The 17234-nt window shown below is 43.8% G+C and overlaps 1 protein-coding gene across 9 annotated transcripts in view; it reads left to right on the top strand.

The window, feature by feature from the left end:
• Positions 1–17234, top strand: part of LOC100702923 (nck-associated protein 5) — a 163027-nt gene that overhangs the window by 86497 nt on the left and 59296 nt on the right. For all 9 annotated transcript variants that reach the window (XM_019351818.2, XM_019351815.2, XM_019351819.2 and 6 more), the window contains one exon: positions 5429–5492. In XM_019351818.2, coding sequence (XP_019207363.1) covers positions 5429–5492 — 64 coding nt within the window. The remainder of the gene's footprint in view (positions 1–5428; positions 5493–17234) is intronic.

Here is a 17234-nt window from a genome sequence, read left to right as displayed (position 1 = left end):
CCCTTTCCTATCCCCCAGTCATGTCTGTCCCATCTGTAACAACTGAAAATAAAATAAATAATAACAACAAAGTTTGATCAAATGGACCAATACGGCAATGCCATGATGATCCATTTGGCAAAATAAATCCATTTGGTATCCTTGTTGGTCTTCAGACAACAATTCTGACGGCTTAAGAACCAAATGGGACAGACAAAAAAAAAAAAAAAAAAAAAAAAAAAAATACAAGCATCCTCCATTGTAACTGTACTCTTAAGTGCATTTGTGACTGGGGTTATCAGGTGGTTTGGGTATCTCCACTGGTGCTTGGTGGCATTCCCTTGTTTAGTAAGTCATCACTGCTATCAGGTGATTGCAGTCAGCAGGATAAACTAGAGGCCCACACCTCTCGCTACCGGCTGCTGAAACTCACTGAGCCAAGCTTCGTGACGGGTTTCAGCGGAGGTGGAAAGTGTGCACACGGTCAGCTGTCAGCTTGTGCTTTCATCACAAGATCAGGATGTACAGGACAAACGCATCAAGTGTGAAATATACAAAGTTGGGCTTTGAGTCCAAAGAGAATCATTCACTTTTCTGCCTCAGTGAAAATGTTTTCAGCTCATTTAAAGGACTTTTATATATATATATATATATATATATACATATATATACATATATATATATATATATACATATATATATATATAATATGCAGGGCTGAAAATCTAAGCAAACATGGAAGTGTACAAAACTGCAGTTCCTCAAGTGGCCACTTGAGGCTCACTCTAAGGGTCCCATATTAAAATAAACAGGATTACAGCGTGCTAATCTTCTGCAGCTATATTGGGGATACCTGTTTAAAATAATGTGTTATTAGGGCTGCTAGCATTAAGCTAACCATTAGTGAGCTTGTCATGCTTTCTTCTAGGTCCAAAAATTCAAGATGGTGACAGCTGTAATGGTAATATCTAGAATCCAAAAGTCCACAAACAAAAGGGTGATGTCACTGTGGCCACATACATCTTTTATATACATTCTATGGGCAATAACCACAAACAATCTGACAGGTTATAAACAAAACCCAGATTATCCTGACTTATGTGGGAAAGCTCTGGCTTGTCTGTTCTATTCGCGTCTTCCCACTGTGACGGATTACATGCTTTCAATATGGTTTTGATAATTTGGCTGCATTGCTGTCCAAACTGTTGGCTGATTGTTTGCCTGCTCATGTTTCTAGCCCCTGTAAAACTTTGTTAATGTTATCATAACCACTCGAAACAACGTCCATAACTGGGAAAACAAGACCCGGGTTGTTATAAACTGGAATTATCCTTTAAAATGAGGCGTTTAGGGACCGCGTGCCTGCGTTTTGACCCGTTTGGACGACATTCATGAGAACATGTGGAGGGAAAAATGAAAACATCGTAATTAATGTGTTAACATGGCTCTTTGCATACCAAACTAGAGCCTTCTACGAGAGATGGTCTTGAGATAAACTCCCTGACTCTAACAGCCGTCAGGTTGGACTCTGACTATTTCGGGGCCAGTTTACACAGCTGGTAAAAGTTTACGACGTGATGGATCTCGCATCCATTGGGGTTGAAATGCACATGACAAATTTAGAGTGGAATATGTCAGCCTAAACACAGGCATAAACACACACAGAGTACATTACAGATTGCATTCATGTGCGCTTGAATGCAGTTCAGATATCATATAATTCCACACCAGCGCCAACTGGATGCAAGACGTCGCCAGTGAGCGTTTTGCGCTGGAATACTGTTTTGACTACCGCTCGTGCCAATTACTATAATTACGTTTAACACAGAATGTCAAATTGTTCTATATTTGGCGGCAATTTTTGCCTCCGGGCGCAGTTGGCTCATGCTCCGTTGCTCCTGGAACATGCCTGTACATAAGTGGCCTGAAACTTAACCCTTTACAGGGCTGTGACGCTCAGCCATAACACAGACTGGAGGAATGCCAGGCCGGTCCCGTTTAACAAAACAATATCTGCAGTGAGAACTTCCAGAGACTTTTTTTTTTAAATGAAGGTGGTGTAATGGTGTACAGTGTGCTGTAATGGGAAGAGACACATTGTGTAATGTAAACACGAGTGTATTAGTCAGGTGTGGGGCATGCGTTCACACGGATCTCTGCACAGATCCGTGTGAATTTATGAATGCAGTAACCAATGCAGTAAAAGTCCAGAATACACACCCAAACGCACACGCGCACACACCCCTGCTTGCCTCACAGCATCGGCACCCTGCTTGAGTTCCTCCTGAATTCGTCACCGCCACAGTGCGTGTTTCACAATCAGCTCGCTCAGCTCGCCTTTGTCTTAATCAGTGTCTTCCCATTAGAGGAATCACTGAAGTGGGAATGCCATCCAGAAGCAGGAGCAGGAGAAACGTAGCCCACTTTGCTTTTTTCCTGTTCAGTCCAGACGGTCGATTCATCCATCAACCATACAAGCCCTACCCCACCCGCCCCTGTCAGCTGTCTCTTAATCACCGGGGGGTTTTCCCTCCGACAGGTAAGCCGCTCAGAAACAACGATGTCTTGTCAAAGACTGCGAGGCGGTGAGGAGTTGTTACTCATGAGCTATTTTTGGGGGGTTTGGGTGTCTTCTATTTTTGAAGAAATGTGAAAAATGTGCAGGTGATTGGGATTACTCGGGGCTGTCTGGTGTATCAGCTTCTTTATTGGGTCCCACAGCCCCACATTAGGTGTGCTGTGAAGACAAAACAGTCGGGTACAAGACTTTGACAGAAACTTTGCTCCTGAGCTGCACACCTAAGATTTTGTAAGACGATGCAATTCATTTATTAGGTTTGTTTTTTTGACTGATTACTGTCTTTTTCCTGTAAGTTAATTATTTTCAAGCATTTTTTAAAGCAATTATCATATTTACATCCTAGCAGACCTGGCTTTCAAGCCGGTCTGCAGAAACATTAATAAGTGGGTGATAACACATCATGCGCCTCTTGTAATGCATGTAGAGTACTATATTTACAACAATAATGACTTGAACAGATTCACTCAGAGGCTACGCTGCCAAAGGAGACTTTTTGATCCCCTTACACATTTGTTGTTTTCCCAGAAATCCTGATAGAAACACATGTATACTGACAAGCCTTCAGCAAACACATTCACAGTCTGGCTTGTCCTGGAGGACTGCTTCAGTTGTTGTGGATGCCTCAGGAGGGGCTTTAAAACAGGGTTTTTTATTATCCGTGCTAGTGTGCCAAGATTTATCCCATTAAAGTCTGGAATGCCCTCACGTGGGAAACGGATTGGATGTGCACAGTCAATTTCTTTGTTCAGCTCTGTGCGTATTTGTGTGGAAGAGTTTGTTATGAGTGTGTGTCTGCCTGTAAGGCTGTAGGGTCTGGCGCGAGGATGCCCAGCTTTTTTTTCTTTTTTTTTGTTTCCTCTGAGCTATTTTTGTCTGGATAGAACCGCAAACTCTGTTTTGCGTAGTTAGCCGACGACCTCGCCTCCTCCGTGTGTGTGTCTGCTGGTTTGCTTGCAGGCGTGTGTGGGTTCTGCCGAAGTTGGAGATAGATGGAGGGCAGAAGTGTTGGTTTCTTGTATAGTGAGCTGATATTGATCTTGAATATCTGATACCAACCACTTAGTAAACAAGAAATGATTAGCTAACTCGAGGAATTTGATTTGCCCAGTAGAGAGCTTGAGTGTCCTCTGATGATGATAAATTTGATTTTGCAGCAGAGGGGAGGCTTTTCTTTCCATTTTCATCACAGCCTTTAGGCACGAATAGAGGGAGTGAGTCTTAGGTGTGAAGACAGTATGTTTTGGTAAGATAAAAGTAAGATAAAAGATGGAAACAAAACAAGAACAGCTCTAAATAAAAGGAAGACTAAGTGGTTTCAGGTTTGTGAGGTATGATATCCTATTGGATGAATATCAGGATTGATTATCTGGCAGCTGGACTTCTTTATGTTGAAGATCCAAGAGGTTTCTTCAGTTCTAAAATCAAAAGGTGGAAAGTTCCGGGTATTTTAATTCAGTTCAGTTTTATTAATATAGCACCAAATCACAACAAAAGTGCTTTACATTGTAAGGTAAAGACTCCACAATAATACAGAGAAAACCCCAACTATGAATCCCCTATAAACAAGAACCTGGAGAGATTGCGGAGGAAAAACTCCTTTTTAACAGGAAGAAACCTCTGGCAAAACAAGACTTAGCCATCTGCCATGACTGGTTGGGGATGAGGAGAGGGAGACAGGGCAGAAGACAAGTACCCATGCTGGGTGTGCCTTACTGTATTAATAGCTAACTGTAGCAGAATGTACTAAATTGGTGACATTTTGACCAAAATTTTTGACTTGTAAAAGAAATCCAAGTGGTCCCGGGATTGATCCTTGAGGCACACCTTTGGTAAGCTTGGAAAATTATTAGTGGTTGCCTGGTGACTGCATTGAATTTTTGTTTGATTGCAACTAGTTGCAACAACCAGCTGATCAGAGGTTGAGCCTGTAATAGCCTCAATGTCTGGGTGACCAGCTTTGATCTCAAGGTGATTTCACAGGTTGCCTGGTGTGAGGCAACCAGCATCAAACAACTTCGGTCTGAGATTGATTGCTATTGCATTGCAATCAACCTGAGTCACTCTGTGATGTGTCTGTTTGCAATATTAGCAACTGCAAGAATTTCAAAGGCAATGAGATCGCAAATCCATTCCACATAGTCACAATAATGTAAGCTGTGCCACTGTTTTCTTTCACTGCCTTTTTAAAAGCGACTGTTGTATTAAAAGCTAGAAGCTAAATGCTAATTTATGCATTTCATTTATGCGTTTCATTTCGACAAATGTTTTGTCACTCATCCAAGTAACTTTTTCAGTCTAAAGACTTTCAAAATCATCTTCCTGGGATTTACTTACCTGGATGATTAAGCATGCATCGAGGCATTTAGCACCTAAACCTAACCAGTGAAAGAAGTGAGGATAAAAAGAGAAGGAAAAATGTAATTAATGTGCAAGGTCCAAAGAAAACGGACCGAATGGGATCCTTGTTGGAAACCCAACATCCTTCTCTTCCCTACCCTCTGTTGTGATCTTTTAAAGGCTCTTTCCAGCTATCTGGAAACCACGACTGTAGTGCTGGCACCAAGGCCAAAGAGCTACCTTGTGCATAATGGAGACATGTAGGTGGCCCCTCATAAAATTGCATTATCAAACACTCTGGGACAAGAATGGTTTGCATTTTTTACACAACTAGAGTCCCTCATGAATAGCACTTACAGGATCAGTGGACTAGTAGGGAATGAATATGTTTTTGGGTACTTCTTGATTTGCCACTTTGTTAGCACTCAGACCTGGCACACTGGGCTGCTGACTGACTGACCACACACTGACTCATTCTTATTTTCCTTCCCCCTCTCTCTCTCCCCTCCTTCTCCTGTTTCTTTGGTTTAGGGAAAAGCTGGCTGTGGCTCGCCTGCAGAGGGAAGTCGCACGGAGCAAGAGCGAAGGAACAATGGTAAAGTACAGTGGAAGTGCTCGGCCCTATCATCTTCACGAAGCCAGAAAAGCCACAGTGTGTTCACTCCACATACATACCCACACAAAAACCGTCAGGCTCTGCCAAAACTGTTGTGTCGGCCGAGTGTCTCGACACCTCATCAGAAGCTCTTAAAGGCAGTAATCCTGTAGAAATGCACGTGTAGGCAATACCGGACAATAATAGATGCAAGTACAAAAATACTGTGTTGTGTGACAGTTGCCTGTTTGTGGAAAAAGCAGCGCGTTGCATAAATTTGACCTTTTCTACACAAACTACAGGTACTTGAATGCACTGCCAGGCTCCGTGACCATAGAAAGCTGCACACTGCATCGTGTCTCTGGTAGAAAGTGCTGATGTGCTGTTCTTTTATGAGTTCTGGAGGTGGTCATTAGCATACATATGCGCTCAAAGCAGCGTATATGTTCGTGTCTGCGTTTCCGCAAATGTGTCTGAATGCATTTATAGAGTGTGTGTTTGTAAGCGAGGTCAGGAAGCGAGAAGAACCGGGTGATGAAGCGGGGCTCAGCTGATTGCAGCCTCCGAGCAGACGCTCTAACCACAGGCCCAGCTGTTTCACTGCACCCCAGTGACGCCTCTGATTCTCTGTGTGGCAGCAGGCCTAAAGCTACAGCACACAAGGGCCGACACGCTCCGAGATCTCCTCACCGCTCCGTGTGATTATTGATCCCCAAAGGAGGAATGCTCTATTTTTTCTTCATACCTCTTCAGAGTTGAAGAGGTCAGAGCATGGGGTCGGATACTGAGCAGAGCTCCCCCATAGGAGCTGGGCAGGGGTTTGGCATGTTGCTCAAGGGCATTTTAGCACAGTAGATACTGAATTTATTGGCTGTACCAGATGTGTAGCTAAGTTTGTGCTTCGGCTCGTAAATATAGACACTAAAAGAGTGCAGACAAAGATCGGCTTTACCTCTAGGACTTGTTGATGTCAGCAGATGTCAGAGGAAATCACGCTGGAGTCAGCCAGCGCTTACTTTCTGACCTCTGGTTGACTCCTCCAAACTGTCGCCCCCGAGCATGGCCCAGTGTGTGAAACAAGAAGGTTCATTATTGATTTTGAAAAAGGTTCAGCATTGATAGGTTGACACACTGTTGATGAGTGGAATATGAACCTGACCGTCACTGTTCCTTATAGGCTAGTTGTTTAAGTTGTGTCCAGTGTGTTCTGAAATAAAAATGTATATGTAGATGAAACTGATCTGGTGTTAGACCTCAATATTAAGCTATTCAAAAAATTCATTCACTGTGTATGTGTTTGGGTTGTCAGTTTTGGGATTGAGATATTAAAGAAAACATCTGAAACTGAGACTTTGCAAAGTTGTTGGGAAAAAAGTTTTTCCTGCAAGTTTGCGTGATCATATTTTTGTGATGATATTTGGCCGATATGGTCCAAAACAGCCGTCCTTTTTAAGATAAATTTGGGCCAGATCTGACAGACTAAACAGCCCAAAATCAAGTTAGTGTTTGTTGAAGAATAAAAGGGCCACGGACACTCGGTGATTGGTGGTATTTCCCTTTAAAATCAAATTTTGTACAAACCCAAAAGATCTTTGTTTCAACCACAGAATGTCTGTAACAGACTGAAGTAGCCACTTTGAAGTTTGTGGGTTACTGTGTTGAAGCTTCTTGTTTAGTTGTTTGGTCACTGATATCCTACGCTACAGTTACAGTAGGGAAAAAAACAGTAACTGGAGACCTCAGTGTGGCCAAAATGAGTGAGACTGTGTAAGATCAGCACTCATAGTCAGATGAGATCTTCAAAGTGATTTGAGGGCGATAAAAAAGTCAGTCTGCTCTCAGTTTGCAGTTGAATGGGGTCAAATTGACAATTAGATGCAATCTGTTTGTGATAATACAGTGACCGAGTGTGATAAATGATCAAAAAAGGGAAATCTGCTTACGTTCAGACCTGAGCCACAGATCTGAAAAAGAAATTCTTTCACAAACAGCGACATAGTTGCTGCAAGAGGGTGATTTAACTGCAAAATGACATTGGTGCTCGATAACCTTGCTTTTATATAGGAATGTACCCAGAAAACAACCAGTTGTTTGAGTTATATTCTGAATTCCTACTAACTTCTAATGCGTTTGTCACATTGTCCTGTGGTTGATTCATTTCGTGCCCTGAACACAGTTTTCTTGGAGACCCACATTTTGGTCCACCAAACCAAATGCCAGCCATAAGCAGGAGATGTGTTGATGCATGCTCAGTCATCAAGGTAAAGCAAGTCCCAGAAAGCTGAATCTGTTCATCTGGTTGTTGTGTTTTCAGTGGAAAAGTTCTGAAGCCTCCCAGGAATACCAGTGAGAGAGTCGAAGGGAGTCCATTTGGATGTTGCGTTGGATATCCCCACTGAAAACACATCATTCAGATGAACAGATTCAGCTTTCTGGGGCACAAGTAGGAGAGTTCATGTGGACCGCACCAGCAGAGGTTGGTTGCGGTCGCCCCCCAGTTTTTCCTTTCTTTTACCTGCGTGCGCTCACACCAAAGTGTCCACACGTTTGCGTGTCAGCACCTCCTCCTCTAACAGTAACCCAGCTTCCTCTGACCTCAGCGCAGCCCAACCAAAATATATCTTTCACCATGCCGCGAGCCTCCCCAGAAGGCCCGGCTCTCCGACTGACACGACTGGATGACATGCTAATTATTACTTTAGAGGGCGACGTGAGTTACTGTCTGCGCATGCACAGTGTTGAGAGAGGGATGAGTTATCTATGCCAGACAGGAGGAGGGCGAGGGAGGGGGGGTATGGAGGAAGAAAGGGAGGAGGGGGATATCACTAAGCTCCATTTGAAATTGGGATTATCCCCATTGGATTCCCCTTCCACTCTCTCTCTGGCATTCCTAGGAGGCTTCGGAGCTCAGGCGAGGTTCTTCAATAGGAGTGAAAAAAGAGGCTGCTGTGTAAAGGAGATAATTGTCAAAGTGCTGCCAGAGTGAAGTGGAAACTGCAAACCACCCCCAGCCTGCGTCCAGTCATAGACCCCCAAAATCCATCGCCTACTTCCCCAACATCCCCCACATCTTCGCCTGCAAGGGGATGAACCAAGAGAGTCAGATTAAAACAGCGCAGACTTTTGAAGTGGCACTACCCCGCCTCTGTATCTGATGCCTCTCTTTAGCACCCTCTGATCGCTGCCTCCATCTGATCACATAAGGCGATCAGAGATGCCGCGAGAGTGCGCGGCAGTGTTTTTGCAGCGCCATCATGACTCCATTGTGTAGGAAAAAAGAAAGGGAAGGGTATCTTTATGATCGTGCAGGGCGCTAGGAAACACCGCCACGATCGTAAGCCTCGGGTTTCGCATATGAAACAGCACTAACTGCACAGTTTACTGAGGAGCGTGTGCTTTAATTGGGCGTCCTGCCGTGAAGCACGATGGCTGCTGGCAGCGTGAAGCTGCACCACTCTTGTTATGGATCGTTTGGGAGAATCACATGAAACCTTTTTAAATAATTTGCAGGGCAATCAGTAATTAGGCCTGCGCTGCATTTCACCACATATATGACCACACAAGATGCGTTTTGTTATGAGTGAAAATGATCCGCCTGTCTTACTGCTTCTTAAACTTCACATCAAGGCTCGGACGTGCTGCTTTTGGCCCACTCTGCTGAAACTCCTGCTAGAAAAACAGCAGGTTTCCCTTTAGGTGTTTGACAAAGCACAGGTCAGGGTTTATACTGCGAGAGCCTTGGCCTATTTTCAGCAAGCCCGCTCCCGTCTGTTCGCAGCCTCGTCGCTGCTGTAGGTTTTCCCTGGAATTCTTCACGCCCCGATCCCAGAGGCGTGGTGCGGTGAGGGGCAGGGCAGGGCAGGGCATGGCAGAGCTGCTCTCTGTCTCCCACTTTTCTTTTGATGCCACTCCGAAGTGCCATCTAAGTCCATCAGGGGCAGGATGCCGAGGTTTCCTGTCAGGGGCAGAAAACACAAGTCTGCGTGTAGGCTTGTAAAGGCGGCGCTGCCTGCTCTGTGGGCTGAGGGGGCGGAGGGGGGCTGGGCTCGCCATTAAAAAGGCATTTAAAGCTGTTAGGTGAGATTATGACCGCTGGAAACGGCTGTCTAAACAACATGTGAAAATAAATGATCTGGCTTTGAGAACAACTAGCTTTATTTTTCTTTGGGTTTTGTGGATGCTCTGTGATATCCGAGCCTCGCCTTGTGCATACCCACACACTGCCGTTTCCACGGGCGCTCGGGCTGATTGCGGCGTTTGATTCATTCACGGTTGAGCGAAGCATACATGCAAGTGATAAAAGGGAATTGTTTTCTTTTTATTTGCCTCAACTCCTCGGCTTAATTGTGCAACTTGCTCATTTAAAAATCTGATTTCTCCGGAGCATTTCATGTAGAAAATGAAGTTAAGATAAAGGAGGAGGACGATGGGGGAGGCGCTGCGTTTGTGAATATAAAGTGAGAGCACAGCATGGTTAAATAAGCCTCCAAGCCACGATAGGAATCAGCTATTTCTGTACATGAAAATGGATTTTGCGTGTGCTGCAATCTTCAAGAGTGTGTGACATAGTTTGTAACGCCACATCAAGTAACATTTGCGGTTCTCTGATGAGGGAATGCCCCTTTTTTAACAGGTCATTTCACCTATTTTTCACCTTCATCTATCTTGTTGCTACTTCAGCTTCAGGATTTCATTCAATAATTCATCATAGTCACTGAGGAAGCAGCCCTGGATAGCTCTACAGTATGTCTGTGTTGGGCTTTTACAATCATTTACACACTTTTATAGCTGGTGTCAAGATTCTAAGCTAATGCGTGACTGAGGGTTGGCTTTAATGTAGACTGATAGAGGAGGTGTCAGATATTCCAGGAAATATCTGACTTAAATAATCCGCCTACTCATCGAGAGGTCGGTGGGTTGATCTCTTGCTCTTTTCACCTGCATGTTGAAGTATCCTTGGGCAAGATATCGAACCCAGAGTTGCTTAGAAAAGCAGCACTCCAGACAAGGGGTGGTGAAGAGCGAGGACCCAACATTAATGGTAAATGGACTGATTTTTATACAGTGCTTTTTCATGCATTTCTTACATTACACAGGATGCATCAGAGAGCAGTTTGGGTTTAGTATCTTGCCCAAGGCATACGGGCTGGAGCAGTCAGGGCTCAAACCACCAACCTTTGGATTAATAGATGATCTGCTCTACCTCCTGAGCTACAGCCAGGCCGAAGGCAGGCAAGCTTGTTTAACAAAAGCGAGACGTCTATTTTGGCTGATAGCGGGCAGTACAAAACAGTTCAAAACACAAGAAAACATGCTGGAAACCCTGTGGCGAGGAGGTGGTGACTATAAATACTGAATTCTTTGCTGAATTAATCAGCAAAGATGACACAAGGAAGCAAAACTAAAAGCAAAGCACAATGAATTAACTCTCAAAATAAAGCAGGAAGTGGGAAAACTAAATGGGGAAAACGCAGACACATGGATGAACTTAGCAGGGAAACTTGACAAAGGTGAAAGGAACACTGAGGGAGGAATAAACTCCAAAGCACCAGGGAACTAGGAATAGCACTAATTACACTAAAGAGGAATACATGAAGGTAAATGTAAACACTAAACAAACCAGAAATCAAATAGATTTTAAAATAAACAAAACTCTGAAGTCCAAAAATGTACAAACGCTCAATAAATAGACCACAGGTTGTTCTCAAGTGTCACTACAGCTTAGAGAGTAGCTGGCGAGTGTTTACAGCAAGTTGGTATCTCTCTTGCAAACTGCTAGAAACAGCATCAATATGCTAGTGACCAAAGCGATCGCAAGGAGTTTGTTTTACCTATTAGTGACTGTTAGCAACCTCCAGCAACCATTTGCCAACCAGTTGGGGAATATAAATTTTTCCTGAGCAACCTTGTAGCTGCCAACAAATCTCTGCATCTAAAACATCCTTTGCCATTTTGTTTTCTTCAATACTTGCATTCATTGATGGTTGGTTGGAGAAACAAGCATGATGTTTTTTGATGTCAGCTGTATGGTTGGCAAAATCCTTTTAATTTAAGGTTCCTACTGTACCCGGTCTCAGAGGGTGACATCTTTGCACCGTTCTTTAGGACTAAATAGTAGATTTCACAGATGACACCGCTCTTTAGGACCCTCCCGAAACAGAACATCTTAGTATTCTAGAAAATGCTGCAACTCCTGCTGGATTGACAGTCAGCGAGCCAAAGACTAAAGTCACGTCCTTCGACTATAGAGATCATTTTAGACTTTAAACACTGATTTTATCACAATGTCTTTGGCATCACCTGGAATAAGGACTGGAAACTAATTTCAATGTGGCAGCCCAAACACATCTGCATCCAGATGAAGTTATGACTCTGACTCTCTTGATATTTTTACAAACACCCTAAATACCAGGTAATCGCTTCGCAATACCAGCTAACACACAGTGTCTATTAACAGCTGTCAGATATATAATTATGTGAACTTTTGCAGGAAACGAAGAAGATTTATTCTTTCTCAGTGTTCTGGCACACACGAGCAGGCTTTTGTTTGAAGGAGAGTTACATTTGCTCCTGTTGGCTACCCCTTTCTTACAAAAAATCATCTGTATTTGTAAACAAAGACCGGAGGCAGGGTGGGGGGATAAAACAGGAAGCCTTGGCCTGGATATCTGCTGGCTACACAGGCCCCCTGAGGCTAAGTCATCAGACTAGCTAATGATTGGCTGAACCGCAACACACACCAGAAAACCGTATCAAAGAAGTCTGAAAGCAACATAACAGCAATTACTGTCACAAACTTACTACATTAGAAAAATACTGTGTTATACTGGAAGATAGCGACACTTTGTCCCTGAAAGGCATCAACATTTAAAATATTCGCAAAGAATGAGACAAAAACTGTCCTGGACTTTTCCAAGATTACTAGATAAGTGTGTAGCATTTGGATATTATCACCAAATAGAACTTCTGTAATAACTAACATTGTTTAAATAACCATACGCGTGGCTCTTCTGCTCACCTGGATTAGATTTAGCCAAATCAAATAAGCAAATAAGCCACACTGGCAGGGCTCCGGGTCGGCAATATTAATTAATTTTGAGCACGGGGTTTAATTAGTTAGCTGTAAGTGGATCGAGGTATGATGATTATCTGACAGTGATTTATTGGTGTGTAAAAAAGAAAAAGCACCTTCAGAGTGGACATGCTCCGTAGCGTGCTGCCAGCAGATAAAGGGGCTCTCTGACGGGCTTAAAAAGGAGAGGCTCCACGTGGAGCTCGGGCGCTCGGGGACCCTCATAGAGGGTTTCTGACAGCTGTTTGGAGGATGTTTGACAGCGTGGAGGTTTGGGAACTGGGGGGGACTCAGGTGCTGTCTCTGCAGATTGGCCTTATCAGCCACGGGCAGGGGCCGGGGCCGCGATGGGGTCCCCCCGCAGGACTCAGCACATTCACCGGGTGACGAGCGCTGACAGCCAGGTCCAAATCGCATCTCCACACCATCCCTTTCTGGGTGTGTGTGTGTGTGCGTGGGTGGGGTGGGGGAGCTCCCTTGGCAATGATAAATGGGCCACTCGTATGATTTAGCATATTCCTGGGGTGTGTGTATTATTTGCCACAGTGCCCGTGGCTGTCTAAGAGAGCAGTGGTACACTCCAATAGTAGTGGCGCTCCATGATAATTGAATTGATGGAGTCTTTTGGTGTGGGGTGGGGGTGGGGGGATAAAACACTGTTTAGGCTTACTTTAGTCACAAGTAATCAGAAAACACACACTCCTGCACTTTGATGCTTTCTCTTCTGTTTCTAAACAAACAAGAGCATAATTATCATTTTTATCTTTACGACTTGTATCTGTGAGCCAGCCAGGCAGGCCAGGAGGCCCGATCCTCCTCGTGTTACACTTTCATTTGAATCCAGCCTCGCTGATGCACACAAACAGCCCGGTGGCATGTTTTATTAATGAATGGAGAACCTGCGTAGCGCTTTGTGTCCCCGATGTTTGCTTTGCCAGCGAGCCTCCGAGCCGCTCCCGGCCCCTTTGATTAGGCAAAGAGCTCCAACCGAGGCAAGGGGGGGGGGGTGTCCTGTGTAATGAAGAGATTATTGGGCCTGTACCCCCTAACCCTGAATGAGTACAGTGTATATACAGTCGCAGATGGACATCCTACAATACGATGGGACACACACACACGTGCACTTAACCTGATAAGGTCGCAGCACAACACAACAAGGAGAGGCAGAGGCCTCTAATTAATTTAGAGTCCTCGGTGGATCTTAGAGGGTATCGGGGGTTGGGGGGGCTTGGAGTCTTCTAGTAATTCAGCTCGGATGAATGCCATTACCATCTAATGTTGTCCAATTACTGAAGCAGGAGGCTTCATTTTGGGCTCCAGTGCAGCTAATAAAATCTTATGTTCCAAAGCCGCTCGGTGTAACAGATTCTTCATTTATTTCTCAGGCTTCACGTGTTGATGGTGATAAATTCTGTCACATACAGATGGATATATTTCTTTATTTATCAAGCTGGAAATGAAACCAGCTCTCTCTGTGGCAGAGGTCAAATTTAATCCCCAAACCAGTCCTCCCACCCCCCGATGCCCAAATCTGGGCTTGTTTCAGATATATGTGGTATAAAAATCCAGCAGGAGCTATTTTATAGATTACTCCCCCTATTTCATTTGACATTGGCTTCTTTCTCCTTTTTTTTTTCTATCTGCTGCATTGTTTAATAGAACAGGATTCTTTAAAGTCCGGGGGCATGTTGCCCCCTGCAGGACAAAGAAGGCGGCACACCTCGCCTCATCCCATCCATACAGCAGCGACAGGCTGTCAAGAGAGCGGGGATTATCTCCTCAGCGGCCGGATTAACTAAAATAAATGTTCTCACAGAAAGTTGCCGGGCGTGTTTTCATCCTCTCGGTGTTGACTTTGAGATCTCTTCCCAGGGCTTTTTCTAAAGAAGTGTTGTCGTTATGGCTGCAGCGAAGGCTTATTAAAGAATATGCTTTCAATTAGAGCACCAAAGGAGAGGGAGAAAAAAAAAGAGGAGTTGCTGCAGACAATAAACATTTCAACCGAGGAGAAATGTATTGCCGGGGATTTCTGGCCACAGAAAGATACAGCAATGTTTGATTTAATGTCCTCAGGCCTTGTAAAATTGCCGAAATTATATATTGAACAAAAGCTACGCGGGGCTTTTACTACAATGTAGAGACTGTAAATCGCGTGTTGTTATTGAGGTTGTTGGCAAGACTCTGTCAGCAGACATGTAGCGGTCGGTGGTTTATGCCTGGAGGCCCGGGCAACAAAAAAATCAGGACTAAAGCTGCTACTGTGCTTTTTTTGTTTTGTTTTGCTGAACAAAGCCACGCACGTTGATGCAAATAAAAGGCCTTTGTGCTCATTTGCATCGAGGTGAAATTCAGCTAAACTGCTGCAACGCTGGAGGCAGAAATCGGCGCCCGTGTCTTTAAACGCTAAGTGGAAAATGTGTTTGCAGCATCCTATAAAACGACTTTATGTGTCATAAAGAAAGAAGAGCCAGAAAAGTCATTGGTTTTCTGTCCATATATATACATATATATACGTCCAGCTCCTGGCATGGGGGATGTACTACTTTACGCTCTTGTATGGGTGGATTTACAGCAGCCATTACTCCTGACAGGGAGAGCCTCCCCGCTGCACATAGTAGCTGTGAATTTACTGCCGCGGTGAAGACGGGGACTGGTTTTAGTGGTGACTCTGGTTTAATATTCCCCCTCAGCAGCTGAATCACCCAGTTAGGATCTGCTTTTGTGACAGAAGTAACAATGTAGTGACATAAGGCTGTTTATAAGGCGAGTATGGTCATACGGAGTAATGGAGCAATGCGACTCGGTGTCACATTACAGTTGTTTTGATGTTTTTCTTTCCAGTTTGGTTTTATGGTTTTTCACGAGAGACCCGGCATAAAGGCAGGCCTCACGTCGAGGAGGATGTTTTGTCCATATGCCACACAGAGTGACACGCTCACTGTCTCTGACCTATATTCTTTCACGCCACAAGATGTCCCCATAATGCTTGTCTGTGAGAAAGCACTCCAGCTTCTTTGCAGGCATGCACTGAGTAATACCGCATCATGACTGGTGCTGACGATGAGTATGAGGATGGGCAGGAAGGAAATTTAAGTAATTCCATTTGCACTGACGAGAACTGATGAAGGACTGACAGGATAATCTGGTGATTCCCAACATTTTTCATTGGATCTAAAGCTCTGATTGACTCCAAAACAACTAGAATATTTAAGCATGCGTGCAATCCTCTGTTTAGAGTTAACCAATCACATTCAGATTCATGTTAAATAGTAGCCAGTACACACCTGTAAACAACTGAATTGATTCTCATTGACCTCTTATATAAAGTTCAAATGTTTTATCCAGAGGATTATCCAGAGATTTACTTTCACAGCAAAGCACTTTTAAAACTTCAGATGTTTAAAGGAATCCGTCAGCAGAAAGGTGCAGGAGAATTTCCAAGGTAACAGATGTGTTTCCATAGATATACCGTAGAGTACAGTGAAGGCAGTTAAAAAAAAGTTATTAAAACTTTTATTCACTTATGTACAGTAGTCTCTATTTAAAATACTAATGCATTCACTTCAGATGTTTTCTTCCACAGATCCAGATTTTGTGGTAATGTTTAAAGTGCTCTGGGGGAATAGTTCTCCAGGCTTCCTGAAGCTTTTTTTGCACGTCGACTCCTTTATTACTCATTTTCAGTCCAGTCCTTGTAACTGACCATTTTCAGAGGAATGTTTTGTTTGTTTGTTGAGCCACTTACACAGACCTATGAGTCATTTAAGCACAAAAAAAGAAACTTAACCAGTCTTGTGACTATGCATAACAGAGAACTTTGCATATACCCAATTATAAGATGTGTCTTTAGGCCCTTTGTGCGTTTTTGTGACGGGCTGCTAGTAACAATCTGTGAAAGATGTCAAAGATACCACAGTTTGACAGACATAAAATAGTACTTTTGCACCAGCAAGGTGATTCCCAAAGAGATATTGGCTGAAAATGTAACATATCTCAGCATGGTGTGCAGGGTGTCCTTAAAAAATTTGAGGAAACCGGACAAAAGAAGCGTCAGTATCTGTTCATTTGAACAGTGTCCCATTTTCCTAGCCAAAGAAAGAAATCAGAAGTGAGTCGAGACTTGTGCACGGTACTGTATATCCACATGTACGTTTCTCACCACCTTCCTGGGTACTTGCACTCCTAGGTGGGAATAAAAGGATGATAATCATCTCTAATCAAGCCTTGTTAAGCCAAAGTTGAATCTCTTATTCACCAAACACTGCATCTTTGTTTGCAAAAGAAGAAACTTTTTCCCTCTTTTTCTTTCCAGTGAATGTCTTTGGCCTCAGACTCATTTCCAGATATTTTACAATCTTGTATTTTTAGCTGATATTCCTGGCAAGGCTTTGACAGTTGGTAGATCACCCAAATCTATGGAAATGGAAGCCAGTGGCTTTGTCATAGACTGTCAGCAGCAGCGACAGATGCTTGGCTTTATGTACAATAGAAACTGCCAGACTAAGAGAATGATCCCGGCTTATTTGCTCCGTCAGCTAAAAAAAAATCCTCCGCCTTGCTGCTAGGAATTTGCTTAAAGCTTCTCTGCAACTTTGTCAAGAAAACTCGAGGAGGGAGTGTGCCACCACAGGGACCTTAGTCTTTGAAGTTGGGTTTGAGGCAAGGATGTC

The sequence above is a fragment of the Oreochromis niloticus genome, linkage group LG23 (genome assembly GCF_001858045.2).
Source record: "Oreochromis niloticus isolate F11D_XX linkage group LG23, O_niloticus_UMD_NMBU, whole genome shotgun sequence".
In the NCBI taxonomy this organism is placed as follows: domain Eukaryota; kingdom Metazoa; phylum Chordata; class Actinopteri; order Cichliformes; family Cichlidae; genus Oreochromis; species Oreochromis niloticus.
The sequence above is the reverse complement of the archived record's forward strand: the minus strand, read 5'-3'. Positions and strand labels throughout refer to the sequence as shown.